The sequence below is a fragment of the Pelodiscus sinensis genome, chromosome 5 (assembly GCF_052426305.1).
Source record: "Pelodiscus sinensis isolate ZL-2025 chromosome 5, ASM5242630v1, whole genome shotgun sequence".
NCBI classification, from domain to species: Eukaryota; Metazoa; Chordata; order Testudines; family Trionychidae; genus Pelodiscus; species Pelodiscus sinensis.
Window position 1 is genome coordinate 83,510,975 of NC_143056.1, and position 17,193 is coordinate 83,528,167.

Sequence of the window (17,193 nt, forward strand, 5' to 3'; positions counted from 1 at the left end):
CCAATGGACTCCCAGGAAAGGGGAGCATATAACCAAGAGTGTGTCTAGACTACAGGGTTTTGTCGACAAAACTATACCTGCGTCTACACTGCCGCTGAGTTCTGTCGACATAACGTCAACAGAACTCAGCAGCTTTGTCAACGGCTGTAAACCTCATTCTATGAGGAATAACGCCTTTTGTCGACAGAGTTCTGTCGACAGAAGACGTTATTGAATCTACACTGTCCTTTTCGTCTACACTGTCAAGTCGACAAAGCGGCTTGCTTTGTCAACAGAACTGGATGTAGTCTAGATGCTCTTTGTCGACAGTATCTGTTCACAGAACTTCTGTCGACAAAAGCCTGTAGTCTAGACATACCCCAAGAGTCTGAGGGAGCAGCTGGGCTCCCACCATGGAGCTGAGAGCCCTGGCTCTCCATCCCCCATACTGCCACTCAAGTCAGTGAAAGTGCTCCTAGCAAGGATAAGTACCATTGACAGAAGTAGGGTAGTATAGACATTAGTAATTGCAGTGGCTATAAGCTGACCTAACATAGGCTGACTTAAGTTTGTAGTGAAGACATGCCTATGGAATGTACAAAGCACCAACAGAGGAGCCAAGAAGTCATTTCAAACTGGATTGGCTGGCACAGGTCATTGGCAAAGGGCAAAAATGCCTCTTTCATCTACAGACAACTAATCCAAACCAACCAAGATAGGTAACCACTACCAGACTCATAATGGTTGGTCACGTCTGGAGTAGCCACAAACTGTATGAGTCATGGAGAATGAGGGGTGTTCTTTGTGTGGTTTTTTTTTTTTAAACCACTTAGGAGAGGTCTCACTGAGTTAGGTTTGAAGCACAAATGGCAGGTAACAGCACATGGCAGAAGCTTTTCATAGAACAGATGCAGCTGGGCAAGCATATTTTGGCCTTGGAAGTCATTAAACCAGTACCTTACTTTAACACTAAATTCCCATGGAAACCTTTAAAGAAAAACTATAGTATAAAAATCTCTGAAGATGAGACTGAAAGGGACATTTCAGCACAGCCCAAAGTTTGTCAGATTCAAAGAAATATTATACAAACAGCAAGATCATCAATTACGTCAAACAAGGGAATGGGGGGAGGGAATAGAAATCCTTCTAATTCAGCAAATGAAAGTCAATCACTAACTTAAGAGGGTTAGGAAGAAATTTCCAGAATATTCCATTCCAGAGATTTCATATGCCGTTCTCTGCAAAAACTGGTACTGGCAACTCTCAGAAACAGGCTATTTTACATCTCTCTCATCCACTATCGTAGTTCCTATGTAACAATCCTCCACTGGCCTGTCTGATAGAAGTGGCTTCAATAAAATTTAACCTGTCTTTTCAATCACTAGGATTCTAGAATAAACAGGCTAATCTTCAGGGTTATCAGGAAGTTAAAATAGAACAAACTCACAAAGTCATCTGTTGCTCAATTATTTTCCTCTTCCTTGAGATTTTGCCAACCATCTCATTTATCACATGATGCAGTAACAAACTTCATATCCAGCACTCAGAGACTTTTAAGAATCTCACCACCTTAATATCCATGACAGGTAGAGAAAATACCTTGTGGATGTACATGTGACACAGATATTTTCCATAAAATGTACTGATCTGGGGAATACAGTACTTGAGAATCTGAAACTCAGAAGCCACCCCATGACTGTTTAGGGCAGTCAGTGACTCACTAATCCCCTCTCCAGAATTCTTTGATTCCCAAATTCTTATCAAACCACTGAGCTCATCATACAAATAGCTAAGAGTGAAGACTGAGCCCTGACAGAAGCCCCCTCCTCTGCATCAACTCACTTGGAAACTGAGTCAGTCAAGCTGCCTGTCCTGTTCTGCCCTATTGTCATATCCAGCCAAGTGAGAGCCAATACAGTGCATTAAATGGAGTTCTCAGCAACATGTCCCTGTTAAAGAATGCCAGAGCTATCAGTCATAGAAAATCTCATTAGATACTTTTTAATGTCCTTATTATTAGTCCAACTTAATTAGTTCAACACTATCAAAAAAAGCAGAATGCATCATTCCTCACCTGGCGTAAGGGAAGCAATGAAAATTTTCCCTTTCTGGGTTCTGTTAAGTAAATTGCTAGGGAAGCCATTGATGCAGAGGGTCAAAGAATTTAAGTGCCAGATAAAGGAAATCAATCCCACTTGTACATGGTGAATGAAACACATTTTCAGGTTCTGCTTTATCCTAGGTTTCCACACAATCTCTGCATATACAACTCTACTGCCCAATAGTGACAGCTACTGGGGAAACAAGGAAGTGAACAAGATTATGAGACACCAACAAGCTAGCACTCAGAGAAAAGGGGCCAGTGGAGATGGGAACTTTATTGCCTGACCAGGGACTTGAACCCTAGACCATCCAATTAAGAGTCTGATGCTCTATCAACTAAGCTAGCCACAGCGATCACTTCAAGTCCTAATTTACACCATGACACTTTGTGGTCTATAGCATCAAACCCTACAACATTTATTTTGTGCTAGCAAGACAATTGCTATGTATACGCTGTTCTCCCACTGTTGCTTTCCTCAACCTTCCAGCTCCATTTCCCTTTTTTGGTCCTCCACCCCATCACTATAATATGTAAATTAGAAACAATGAATGGTCTTGTGGGACTTTAGAGACTAACATTTAATTTTTATATGTACAGTAGAGTCCCTATCATCCGACCTAAACAGGACCAACACGTGGTCGGATTACCGAATATGTCGGATGATACAGACTCTACTGTAGAGAGCAAAAGAACAGCTGATGCCGCTCCCGCCAGGGACGAAGTTCCTGCAGAACAGCATCAGCTGTTCCCTTGCTCTCTAGGAGAAGCTGCTGCTGCCGGGACGCTTCCAGGCAGGAGCAGCAGCAGCAGCTTCTCCTAGAGTATGTCTACACTACAAAGTTAATTCGAACTAACAGCCGTTAGTTCGAATTAACTTTAATAGGCGCTACACATACAAACCTCTAGTTCGAACTTAATTTTAACTAGCAGAGCGCTTAATTCGAACTAGGTAAGCCTCATTCTACCAGGACTAACGCCTAGTTCAAATTAAGTAGTTCGAATTAAGGGCTGTGTAGCCACTTAATTTGAACTAGTGGGAGGCTAGCCCTTCCCAGCTTGCCCTGGTGGCCACTATGGGCACAACCAGGGAAATTCTTCTGCCCCCCTCCCGGCCCCAGAGCCCTTAAAGGGGCACGGTCTGGCTACGGTGCCTGTGCCAGGTGCAAGCCTGCCAGCACCCAGCCAGCAGACCCTGCACCTGGCACGAGCCAGCCACCTGCTGCCACCCAGCCCTCCGCCTCTTCCCAGGACCAGGCTGGCAGCTCCCCCGCCTGGTCTAGTGCGGAGATCGTGGACCTCATCCAGGTTTGGGGGGAGGCCTCCAACGTCCACGACCGCCGCACTAGGCACAGGAAAGTGGCCGTCTAGGGCAGGATAGCTGCCAGCCTGGAAACCAAAGGCCACATGCGAACCCAGGAGCAGGTTTGCATGAAAAAAAATCAAGGTGGTCCAGTGAGGCCCCCGACCCTGAGCTTAGAACATAAGAATGGCTGTACTGGGTCAGACCAAAGGTCCATCTAGCCCAGTAGCCTGTCTGCCGACAGCGGCCAACACTAGGTACCTTGGAGGGGATGGACCGAAGACAATGACCAAGCCATTTGTCTCATGCCATCCATCTCCAGCCTTCCACAAACAGAGGCCAGGGACACCATTCCTACCCCCTGGCTAATAGCACTCCATGGACCCAACCTCCATGACTTTATCTCACTTCTCTTTAAACTCTGTTCTAGTTCTAGCCTTCACAGCCTCCTGTGGCAAGGAGTTCCACAGGTTGACTATTTCCTTTGTGAAGAAGAACTTTCTTTTATTAGTATGAGGCATGCTACCCATTCATTTCATTTGGTGTCCTCTAGTCCTTATATTATGGGAACTAATGAAGAACTTTTCTTTATACACCCTCTCCACACCACTCATGATTTTATAGACTTCTATCATATCCCCCCTCAGTCTCCTCTTTTCTAAGCTGAAAAGTCCCAGTCTCTTTAGCCTCTCTTCATGTGGGACCTGTTCCAAACCCCTGATCATTTTAGTTGCCCTTTTCAGAACCCTTTCCAAGGCCAAAACATCTTTTCTGGGGTGAGGAGATCACATCTGTACACAGTACTGAAGATATGGCGTACCATAGTTTGATACTTCCCCTCCTCCTTCTTCCCCTGGCTTCCCCCTTCCAGCTCCCTCCTCCCAGGTTTCCCCCTCCCCCTCCCACCCTCTCTCTTCCCCTCTCACACCTCCTTTTCCCAGTCTCCTCAGAGGTTAATCCCGCCCCCCCTCCCCAATTTTGTTAAATAAAGAGAGTTTCTATTTTTGAACACACATGTCCTTTATTTTTTACATCAGGAAGGGGGGCTAGGGAGGAGTAAGTGGAAGGAGGTGAGGGAGGAATGGGGTACGAGCCCCCGATGGGGAGGACTGGGGTGGCTCTGCAGGCTCCTCGGGGTGGAAGCTCTCCTGCAGCCCCCCGATTGACCCCCCGCCCCCCCGGATGGCAGCCTGAGGCAAGTGCAGCCGGGCTGATGGCCGAGTGTGGGCATTCAAGGCACTCCAAGACAGGACTGCTTTGCTGTCCCTCATCGAGGTAGACAAGCAAGCGGGGAACCCTGAGAACTGTCTGTCCGGGGTGGGGGTCGGGTCCCTTTAAGCACAGCCCTCGGCTAGCCTGAGACAGCAGCTCCACACTCTAAGTCCAAACCTGATGCCCTGCTGGCACTGCTTACGGCGAGCCTTAACTTCGGTTCAGGGTCCACTCAATGTGGACATGCTAATTCGAACTAGTTTTTAGGTCTAGATGCACTAGTTCGAATTAGCTTAGTTTGAATTAACCAGTTCAAATTAAGTTAGTTCAAATTAGTGCTGTAGTGTAGACATACCCCTAGAGAGCAAGGGAACAACTGATGCCGCTCCTGCAGGGGACCTCCCCTGCTGGAGCAGCATACATCCCCCGCAGGAGCAGCATCAGTTGTTCCCTTGCTCTCTAGGAGAAGCTGCTGCTGCCGCCGTTCCTACCTGGAAGCGTCCTGGCAGCAGCAGCAGCTTCTCCTAGAGAGCGAAGGGGCAGCAAGCGGGGCCGTTCTCTCGGCCCGCGCTGTATCCGACCCTGCAGCTCCCGGGGACAAAGACCCCAGGAGCTGCAGGATCGAATAAAGAGGAGTGTTGGATTACCGGGTGTCAGTTAATCTGGACTCCACTGTATCTCAAAGGTCCCACAGGACTACTCACTGTTTTTAAACTTACAGACTAACACGGCTACCCCTCAGACTTTTAAATATGTTATTTAGATTCCTGCACAGGGGTTTGAGTAATCTGTCATGGTTTTTGAGATGTATGAAGTTCCAAAGGGGTTCAAGACATTAACAAAAGGGTGCCCAGAATTCAGTCATGAAAAGCCTGCATTAGAGCTCTCTGTTCTAGTCTATTCCAGAACTTATCCACTCATATAATTAGAAAGTTTTCCTAATATCCAACTTAAATTTCTTTTGCTGCAAATTAAGCTGATCACTTCTTCTAGCTTCAGTGGTCATATAGAACAATTGACCCCTGTCCTCTTTAGAACAGTGCCCACCAGACCTGGGTGCAAGGAGGTTGGGTAGGATATCCAATGTATGTCAGGGAAGGGCAAATTAGAGGGTATTAGCTGGCCTATCTCTGTTCTGCATAGGAATATTTGTTAATTTTGGGTTGGTAAACTAGTGTAGGAGAGTGGTGTTTGTAGGATGCCCATCCCCCTCAGGCCCCCCCCCCTTTTTTTTGTAAAAAGATTTTATTAAATGTCCCTGACTTAAGAATAGTCAAATGGGCTTGTTCCAGCATAAATGTATAAAACGTTTAATGCTGTTTTATACCCATGTTTCGGCCAATCTAGTACTCTGGTCCCACTGTTTTATGGTTCACACGTGCTTTCTATCAGGTGTGAATGAACCCACATGAACAGTTCAAAAGGAGAAAATATCATGGCAGATGCAGGAAACATGAACATAAGACAAACATGGGTAGCTAGTATGGCTTCTTAGCAGTGCTTTCTAACAGGAGCTCTGCCAGGGCTTCTTGCCATAGGAAGTCCACGGAATGAATTCCATAGCGAGACTATTAGAATGCTTGCTCCAAATTCATTTACCTTGGCAAGAAGCATCTGTTTGCACAGGTGAATGATTGACTGGGTGACTGTACACAGCTGCTACAGGCCCGGTGCAGCAGTAATATAACCATCTGTGACAGCTAAAATGGCCCAAATTGAAGAACAGAAATAAGAGATTAAAAAAAACAACAACTTTAATAGGTCACAGCTAATCCATTCCCTAGCTGCCAGAGCAGGATTGCTCTCTGTGGTGTATGCTCCAAAGTAGTTTTAACGCAGTGGTGGGGAACCTTTTTTGGGTTAGGGGCCACTGACCCACAAAAAAAAAAAAAAAAGTCAGGGGCCACACACAACAAAACAATAAACAAAAACCAAAAACACCCTCACTGACATGGCTCCCGACTGAGAAGGAAAAAGACACTCCCCACATTCCCCTCACACACCAAAGCCTGGGAGGAGGGGGAAGGGAGACTCCAGCTTACTAGATTTTGCGTGCTCCAGCCCTGCGGTGAGGGGGCTGGAGTGCCAACAAAGGCTCCCCAGTGCTGGGGGGGGGGGGTGCATCCAGCCCTCAGGTTCCCCACCCGTTTTAAAGTGACACATTATGAAGCTCCCATCTCCTCCCCATGGAGCCTATTTCATCTCTTTGCCCAAGTGCTCTGAAAGCCTAATTCCACCCCTTTTATGGTTTAATTTTACCTCATTACTTTTATTGATGCACCGCTTAATTGGCCCAGGGAATAAATACTAAGAGAGTAAACTGTACAGTAGCGAGATTATGAAAGGGGAATTATTTAGTCAAGAACAGAAAGGAATAAACACACACTTAAGTGTCAGTTTCAAAGTTATAATGTTGCAATGAAAACTTCTCAACCCCTCCTTTTTTCCCTTATGTCCCATAATAGGAGACTAGAGGGTATTTACTCAAAATCAAGGCTGGTAAATTTAGGACCAAGAGAGGAAGCAATTATCATCATGCAGTTAACTTGGGGGAGTCACTCATATAGACAATCAAAAACTAGAGCGAGGCTTTAAGAAAGAGCAGAGTAATTTCAACACCTCTGCCACCTGCTATGCAAATAAATAACAATCAAGATAATCATAGTTCCTGCTTCTGAGAATAAGCTGATTACCTGCAGAGAGAAGGAAAATAAGAGGATTCCCTCTCATCAAAAGACCCTATGAACAACATTGCTCAGCTGGTTATATGCATCAAACCAGATTTCATTTTCTTCTAAAAGCATCAGGCAATGGTCATTATCAGAGAATCATAGAATAATAGAATACTAGAATACTAGGACTGGAAGGGACCTCAAGAGATCATCGAGTCCAGTCCCCTGCCCTCATGGCAGGACCCAGTACTGTCTACATCATCCTTGAGACACATTTATCTAACCTACTCTTAAATATCTCCAGAGATGGAGATTCCACCACCTCCCTAGGCAATTTATTCCAGTGTTTAACCACCCTGACAGTTAGGAACTTTTCCCCAAGGTCCAGCCTAAACCTCCCTTGCTGCAGTTTAAGCCCATTGCTTCTTGTTCTATCCTCAGAGGCCAGGAAGAACAAGTTTTCTCCCTCCTCCTTGTGACACCCTTTTAGATACCTGAAAATCGCTGTTATGTCCCCTCTCAATCGTCTCTTTTCCAAACTAAACAAGCCCAATTCTTTCACTCTTCCTTCATAGGTCATGTTCTCTAGACCTTTAATCATCCTTGTTGCTCTTCTCTAGACCTTCTTCAATTTCTCCACATCTTTCTTGAAATGCGGTGCACAGAACTGGACATAATACTCCAACTGAGGCCTAAGCATCGCAGAGTAGAGCGGAAGAATGACTTCTCGTGTCTTGTTCACAACACACCTGTTATGATTTTAGGATGCATTGTTTCCTTTTTTTGCAACAGCGTCACACTGTTGACTCATATTTAGCTTGTGGTCCACTATAACCCCTAGATCCTTTTCTGCCGTACTCCTTCCTAGACAGTTGCTTCCCATTCTGTATGTGTGAAACTGACTGTTCCTTCCTAAGTGGAGCACTTTGCATTCATCCTTATTAAGTTTCATCCTGTTTATCTCAGACCATTTCTCCAATTTCTCCAGATCATTTTGCATTATGACCCTATCCTCCAAAGCAGTTGCAACCCCTCCAAGCTTGGTATCATCTGCAAACTTAATAAGCGTACCCTCTATGCTGATATCTAAATCGCTGATGAAGATATTGAACAGAACTGGTCCCAAAACAGACCCCTGAGGAACCCCACTTGTTACTCCTTTCCAGCAGGATTGTGAACCATTAATAACTACTCTGAGAACGGTTATCCGGCCAGTTATGCACCCACTTTATAGGAGCCCCATCCAAGTTGTATTTGCCTAGTTTATTGATAAGAATATCATGCAAGACCGTATCAAATGTCTTACTAAAGTCTAGGTATACCATGTCTACCTCTTTTCCCTTATCCACAAGACTCATTATCCTATCAAAGAAAGCTATCAGATTGGTTTGACATGATTTGTTCTTTACAAATCCATACTGGCTGTTCCCTATCAACTTATTACCATCTAAGTGTTTGCAGATGATTTCCTTAATTACTTGGTCCATTATCTTTCCTGGCACAGAAGTTAAACTGACTGGTCTGTAGTTTCCTAGGTTGTTCTTATTTCCCTTTTTATAGATGGACACTATATTTGCCCTTTTCCAGTCTTCTGGAATCTCACCTATCTTCCATGATTTTCCAAAGATGATAGCTAAAGGCTCAGATACCTCCTCTATCAGCTCCTTCAGTATTCTTGGATGCATTTCATCAGGCTCTGGTGACTTGCAGACATCTAACTTTTCTAAGTGATTTTTATCTTCTAAACCTACCCCCATCCCACTAGCATTCACTATGTCAGGCAGTCCTTCATCAGACTTCTCAGTGAAGACCGAAACAAAGAAGTCATTAAGCATCTCTGCCATTTCCAAGTTTCCTGTTATTGTTTCCCCCTCATCACTGAGCAATGGGCCTACCTTGTTCTTGGTCTTTCAAAGGATTAGACAAACTGCCTCTAAAGTATCTGCTACAAGCCGCTGATAAACAGAATACCAAACTAAATAGACCACCAGTCTAACCCAATATGGCAACTCCCGTTATTATATCAGAGTGCCTGGACCAACAATCTGAGCCAGGACAGACAATGTTTGAAGTGCAGATTCAGTTGAGCTGCCCTAATCCACTTGCCACAACTGGAAGAGACCCACTTTCTAAATACTGCAGATACTGAAGTCAGGGGTGATTACAATGACCCTCCTATCCAGAGCACAGATATAGTCTCAGGCTCAGTTCTGAATGCCAGATGCAGCATAATGGTCTCTAAAAGCTCAAGCTCTGAAAATGGTTTTCAGTCACCCGCTCACTTATGCTAGAAGCAGCAGTGTTTCTCATGGTCCAAATATGAACTGCATTGGTTTAATAAAGGTCATTGCATTCAAAGCAAAACTGGAGAGGAAGTCCGGTCTCTTTAGACAGAACAGGCAGCTGTACAGCCCACCCTAATGCTCCAAGATGAAGTTCCTTCCCCTTGCAGTTCCTGTGGCTACTGTCTCTGGGCCCACATTTCACAAGACACACTACTCCAAGGAAATAAACTATCGCTGCTGCTGCTGTTCGTAATTGCCCACCCTGAGGACTGGGACAGAGAGAGCTGCCTATGTTGCAGTCACAGTACAGGCAGTCCCCGGGTTACATACAAGATAGGAACTGTAGGTTTGTTAAGTTGAATCTGTATGTAAGTAAGTCGGAACTGGCGTCAGCCGCTGCTGAAACTGATCAGTTTCAACCGCGGCTGAATCTGGACCCCAGTTCTGACTTACATACAGATTCAACTTAAGAAACCCAGGCATCCCCAAGTCAGCTGCTGCTGAAACTGATCAGCGGCTGATTCCAGGAAGCCTGGGGCAGAGCAACTCTGCCTCGGGCTTCCTGTAGTCAGCCGCTGGTCAGTTTCAGCAGCGGCTGACTTGGGGACACCTGGGGTAGAGCAGCTGGGGTGCTGCTGGGTTGCTCCAGTAGCGCGGCTCCTCAGCGCTACTGGAGCAACCCAGCAGCACCCCAGCTGCTCTGCCCCAGGCGTCCTGATTCAGCCGCTGCTGAAACTGACCAGCAGCGGCTGAATCAGGACGCCTGGGGCAGAGCAGCTGGGGTGCTGTCGGGTTGGTCTGGAGTGGCGCTGCGGGACCAACCCGGCAGCCCCCAGCTGCTCTACCCCAGGGGTAGGCAAGAAAAGCCTGGTCTGCTGGGGGGGGGGGGGGGAGAGGGAGCACTAGCTGCACCCCCCCCCCCCCAGCAGACCAGGGAGACGGGGGTGGCGGGACCGCCCAAGTCCTCCACGGCTTTGCTCCATCTCCCTGGTCTGCTGACCTGGGAGACGCGGAGCAAAGCCGCAGAGTACGCGGGCAGCGGGACAGTCCAGGCACGCCGCAGCTGTCCCACTGCTGGCGTGCTCTGAGGCTTTGCTCCCCATCTCCCTGGTCTGCTGGTCAGACCAGGGAGACGGGGAGCAAAGCCGCAGAGCACGCCCGCAGTGGGACAGCCCAAGCGCGCCCGGGCTGTCCCGCTGCGGGCGTGCTCCAAGGCTTTGCTCCCCATCTCCCTGCAGACCAGGGAGACGGGGAGCAGCTTTTCTCGCCCCGGAGGACGGGGGCGGAGGACCGCGGCACATCTGGGCGTCCCGCTGCTCCCATCCTCCGGGGCGAGAAAAGCCGCGTTCGTAACTGCGGATCCGACATAAGTCGGATCCACGTAACTTGGGGACTGCCTGTATATAAGATGCATGGTATAAAGTGGACATTGCAGTACATTCCATGCCTAGACATTTCCAAGCACCATCTCAATTCCCACCCATCCCCCCAAAATAAGTTTTCCCCCATACAAATAATATTCAACATCCTTTCTCTTCCTATTTCACCCTCTGGACAGTCACCCTTTAATGGACAGAGTCTCTTCCCACACTCCTTTGCATAGACAAACCTTCAGAAGTTACCTCATTAGGCATTACTGCTGCATCAGAAGTCTGGGAAGAGAGAAGGAAGATTGGCCATCTGTGATCTCAAAGGTGAACTAAGAAATGGTCAAGTCATGAAAGGGTTCCCTCTGGAAGAGCCAAAACAGCTCAGACTAGATAGAACAAGTTTAACAGACTGAAGAGGAAAGTAATGGTGGAAAAAATGTGTCTTACCTCCTAAGAGAATCCTCCTCTGAACTTTCCTCAGGCATTTCCTGGTTTAAGGCCTCCTGTGATACATTCCCAGGTCTGCTCGAAACTGACTGGCTGTAAACTCTCTCCCAGTGCCCTGTCTCCTGGTTAAAGACCACTCCCACGGTCCTTTCCTCCTGTGAGTTGGAAGAGCTTCCCAGCTGCAGCCTGCTAGAGGTAGGAGCTCTGCCCTCGGTTCTCTCTGCAGGCTGCGCTTGACTGCTGCTTGGTGGCACCCCATCAAATGTGCTTTGGACTTGCCCCGATGCATAACTGGGTGTGCTTCTTTCCCAGCGTAGCGTGTCATTGTTAAAGGTCAGCAGGTTGTGACAAGCGCGACAGCGGTTCAGGTGGCCCCTGGACAAATTGGAATTGTTTTCGCTGCTATGTGGAGTCTGCTGGTGGGAGGGGCCTGGTCTATCAGGCTCAATGTTGTTGTTGAGCATTTCTTGAGCCTGTTGTGACTGGCTGGGCTCCCCACCAATCCCTTGATCTAGTTCTTGAAGTCGGTCATACTCCAAAAAGAACCGTCTCAAGTCACATTGGAGCTCATTGCGGATGTTGGTTGGATTGCTTGGGCCAGCACTACTGCTGCTTTCTGCTTCAGCCCCTGGTGCCAAAAAACCCCTCCCTTCTGTAGCAGATGTATACACAGATGACTGGGAACCGCCCTCCTGCTGTCTGAGCACTGACAGCAAACTCACTGAAGAGGCACTGGTTCTAGGTGGAGGCATGGCTTCCAGCTCCGAGCGGGAGCCCATGTTCAGCACTGTTCTAGTCCAGTCGGACCCTCCTAAGCCAGATGCTATCTCTCTTGAAGATTGGTACCTGGATTGATGGCCTGACAGGGGCCCACTGAGAGATCTGCGAGTGGGGCCCAGGCTGAGGTTGCGTAGAGTGTTGCCAGCAGTGCTGCTCTGAACAGTGCTGAAAGCAGAAGGCCTGTTAAGTAGACCCTGCTCCTGCTGTGCTGTAGATGCCTGCTCTGGGGACTGGTATGGCTCTGTCTGCACAGAGGAAAAGGAAGTGCCAGTGGCCCCAGAGGAAGTGGAGGGGGCATTTTCCTGGTGCGGGAAGAGAGAAGAAGGAAGTCTTGCACTAGAGCACCGGCTGCAAAGGCACAACATCCCCAGGTGCTGACAGCACTCTGTTGTGGGGTAACTGACACGCTCACGGAGCCTGGTGTAGGCTGATGCTCTGGTGTTCTCACTGGCTGGAGGCAGTGGTGGAGGTGGTGGGGGTGGTGGAGGTGGTGGGGATGGAGTGGCAGAATCTTGCACAGTGTTTTGCTCCCCCACCTGGATGCCAGAGGAGCGTGAGGACAGCATATGCAGGAAGTTGTGGAGGAGGGGTGTACGCCTCACAGGCTGAGACTGGTGAATAGAGCGTTGACGATAATGCGGCATATCTGTGCTATCCGCAGGGATCTCCACTTCCTCATCACTCTGCAAGGGAAATCACCATAGGTCAGTCACCTCACAGCAGAACCCCATATTAAGGTTAAAGGAACAGGTGACAAAAGCTCACAGATAGGCATAAAAAGGACTAGCTGTTGGGAAGAGTAGAGAGATGGAAAATTATAAGAATCATAAAAGCAACAAAAGTGAAATCAGTGAGGGAATTTACTCAACATCTTAAATGTCGACACACAAATATAAGCAGTATGTCGAACAAACAGGTAGAACTTGAAGTATTAGTAAATATGAAACTAGGGTTTAATTGGGTAAACTGGGGGCACTTGATAGGGTAAATTTCATGACTAGAATATTGAATAGAGGGGTACAGCCTGTTCAAAGACAGGCAGTGGAAAAAGGAGGAAGTGTGAAATATACATCATGTAGACACTTGTTCTGAGTTCTGGGAGGAGATGAGAGGCAAACCACTTGAAAATCTCCAAATTAAGGTAAAAAGGAGGAAAAATAAAGGCTAACATCAAGATAGGGGTCTAGTTTAAGATCACCAAATCAAGAGGAGGTGGTGGATAAGGCAATTCTAGAATAATAAAAATATCCAACATACAAGACCTGGCAGTAACAAGGGATTTTAACTATTCAGACAGCTGTTTGAAAACTAATATGGAAAAACAACATTTCTAGGGCTGTCGATTAATTGCAGTTAACTCACGCAATATCATGATTAATCGTACTGTTAAACAGAATAGCAACTGAAATTTATTAAATATTTGTCAATGTTTTTCCACGTTTTCAATACTGATTTCAACTACAACAGCGCTCACTTCGTTATTTTTGTTGCAAATGTGCACTGTAAAAAAAAGATAAGAGAAATAGTATTTTTCAATTCACCTCACACAAGTACTGAAGTGCAATTTACAAATAATTTTTTTTGGTTACAGAACTGCACTCAAAAACAAAATATAGAACACTAGAGCTTACAAATCTACTCAGTCCTATTTTGGGTTTTGCTAATCACTAAGACAGACAAGTTTGTTTACATTTACATGGAGATACTGCCCTCTGCTTCTTATTTCCAGTGTCATCAGAAAGGAAGAACAGGTGTTCCTATGGCACTTTTGAAGCCAGTGTTGCAAGGTATTTACTGCTATATATACACCAAACGAGGGGAAACTTTTTTCCAGTCAGGAGCCACTGACCCACCAAAAAAAAAATCAGTCAGGAGCCCACATACAACTGAGAAACAAATAAAATTATTTTAAAAACTTCATTCTGATCTGCCCTCCAACTCACACAACTTGGAGCACCAGGTCGACCCTCATGCAACAACTCAGCAGATCAAGATACGCCAGGGGCTGGAACTGGCCCACAGCAATAGGGTCCCCACCTCTGTACTACACATTCATAGCCTTCATGCTCTGACCACCATTCCAGAGGACATACTTCCATGCTGACAATGATTAAAAATATTGTGTTAATTACATTTGTGACTGAGCTTCTTGGCAGAGAAGTGTATGTCTCTGGCTCTGTATTACCAGCATTCTGCCATATATTTCAGGTTATAGCAGTCTCTGGTGATGACCAGCACATTTGTTTTAAGAACACTTTCAAAGCAGATTTAACACAATACAAAGAAGGTACCAATGTGAGATTTCTAAAGATAGCACTCAAAGTTTAAGAATCTGAAATACTATCCAAAAATGTAAGAGTGACAAGGTGCGAAGCATTCTTTCAGAAGACTTAAAGAAGCAATGCTCTGATGCAAAAACTACAGAACCTGAACCACCAAAAAAGAAAATCAACCTGCTGTTGCTGCGACACCTGACTCAGATGATGAAAAAGAACATGCATCTGTCTGCACTGCTTTGGATCATTATTAAACAGAACACATCATCAATAAGGATGTATATTCTCTGGCATGGTGGTGAAAGCATGAATCTTCAGTTCATCTGGCATGAAGATCTTGCAACGCTGGCTACAGTACCATCTGAACACCTGTTCTCACTTTCAAGTGACATAGTGAACGAGAAACAGGCAGCATTATCTCCTGCAAATTGTAGCTAAACTTTTTTTGTTGCGTGACTAGCTGAACAAGTAGGACTGAGTGGACTTGTAAGCTCTAAAGCAGGGGTGGAGAGCATTCTTTGGGTTGGAGGCTGCTGACCCACAGAAAAATCAGTCAGGACCACACACAAGTGAGAAGCAAGACGTGGCTCCCAACCGAGTAGAAGACAGACACTCCCTACATTCTCCTCACACACCAGAGCCTAGTGGGGCCCAAGCTAGAAGATTTTGTGTGCTCCAGCCCTGTGGGGAGGCAGCAGGAAGCTGTCATGCCAGCGTGGGCTCCTCAATGCTGGGGGGGGAGGAGCAGAGAGGGGAAGGAGCCCTGAGCCTGTAAATTCAGGCAAACCAGGGGCTGCATCTGGCCCCTGGGCCTTAGGTTCCCCACACCTGCTCTAAAGATGTACATTGTTTTATTTTTGAATGCATTTTTGGACAATCCTATATTTGTATATTTCCACTGTAGGCAACTGTCCTACAGGACTTATGAGATTAATTGAAAAATACAATTTTTGCCCTTTATAGTGCAAATATTGATAATCAAAAACAAAGTGGGCACTGAACACTTTATATTCTGTATTGTAATTGAAATTAGCATATTTGTAGATGTAGAACACTTCAAAACACATTTCAAGCAAATGGTATATTATTATTAACAGTGTGATTAATTGCAACTAATTTTTTTATCACAACATTTCCATTAAGTTCCTGGAATGTACCAGGGACAACTTGTTTCAGAAATTCAGGAAGAAAGTAGGAGTACAGGAGACTTTTCTGACCAGCAGGGAGGAACTGGTTGTGAATCTGAAGGTGGAAGGCAACTTGGGTCAAAGTGATCATGAAATGATTGATTTTATGGTTTTAAGGGAAAAATAAAGTGACAGCAGAAGAGTACGGACAATTAACTTTTTAAAAAGACAATTTTTAAAAATTCAGAGCTGGTAGGCGAGTGCTGATGGGAAGAAAAGGCAAAGAATAAAGGAATTCAGATGGCAGTTTCTCAAGGAGACATTATTAAAGACACCACTATAAACTATTCTAATGTGAAAGAAAGATAGCAAAAATAGAAAGTGGCCAATATGGTGCAATAAGGAGCTCTCTAATGACTTGAAAAATAAAATCAAAAAGATATCCTTCATCCATTTTTCCACTTTTTGTATTACTAAGTAGTATATTGCGGGGGGGGGGGGGGGAGAGAGAGAATCAGAAAGGCTAGGCACAAAATGAATCACAAGTAGCAAAGGACATAAAAGGCAATTTGAAGCTCTTTAAATAAATTAGGCCCAAGTGAAAGATGAAAGAAAGTGCAGGTCCTCTACTTGACAGGGAAAAAGAGCTGATAACCGGTAATACCAAGAAAGCTCAAGTGTTTAATGCCTACTTTGCATCAGTCTTCACTAAAAAGGTTAATAGTGACCACATACTATACTCAATTGATATTAACAAGATAGAACACGGCCACAACGTTAAAAAATGTCTTTGTAAGTTACACGTATTCAAATCAGCAGGGTACAATGGAATTCATCTAGAGCATATGAGGAACTTGCCAAAGCAATTACCTTCAAGAACTCCTGGAGCACAGGTTAAGTCTCAGAGGACTTGAGAATGGCAAACATACTACTTATCTTTAAAAAAAAAGAAACAAAGAACACCTGGGGAATTATAGATCAGTCAGCCTAGATCCAATTCCTGAAAAGATACAGGAACAAATTATTAAGCCAAAAATTTAGAGGCTCAAGGAGTTTTAAGGAAGACCAAGCATGGTTTCTTGAGAAGCAAATCATGCCAAACCAACCTAATTTCCTCTTGTGACAGGGTTGCTTTACATAGTGGACAGAAAGAAACAGATGCAATGTATCTTGATTTTATAATGCTTCTGAAATTGTTATGTGGGACCCTCTCAAACAAACTAGGGAAACATTATATACACTGAATTACTATGAGGTGGGTGCACAGTTTATTGAAAGTCTGTACTCAGTAGTTAATAGTTTGCTATCACACTGGGAAGGCATATCCAGTCCTCAGCAGTCACATTGGGAAGGCATATCCAGTGCTCAGCAGTTAGTTTTGATTCTGGTACTATTCAATATTTTCATTAATGATTTGAACAACAGAATGGAGAATATTCTTATAAAATTTGGAGAGGACACCAGGCTAGTAGGGATTGCAAGAGGATTAAAATTAAAAACAAAAACCTTTACAAATTGGAAAATTGGTCTGAAATCAAGATGAAATTCAATAAAGATAAGTGCAAATAGTGTATTTAGGGAAAGGGGGAAAAATAAATGCACATCTACAAAATGGAAAATAACTGGGTAGCTGACAGTGAT

General features: G+C 45.4%; 1 protein-coding gene across 2 annotated transcripts in view; it reads right to left on the minus strand.

The window, feature by feature from the left end:
• Positions 1–17,193, minus strand: part of AMBRA1 (autophagy and beclin 1 regulator 1) — a 226,798-nt gene that overhangs the window by 186,484 nt on the left and 23,121 nt on the right. For both annotated transcript variants that reach the window (XM_075927593.2, XM_075927594.2), the window contains exon 7: positions 11,370–12,832. In XM_075927593.2, coding sequence (XP_075783708.2) covers positions 11,370–12,832 — 1,463 coding nt within the window. The remainder of the gene's footprint in view (positions 1–11,369; positions 12,833–17,193) is intronic.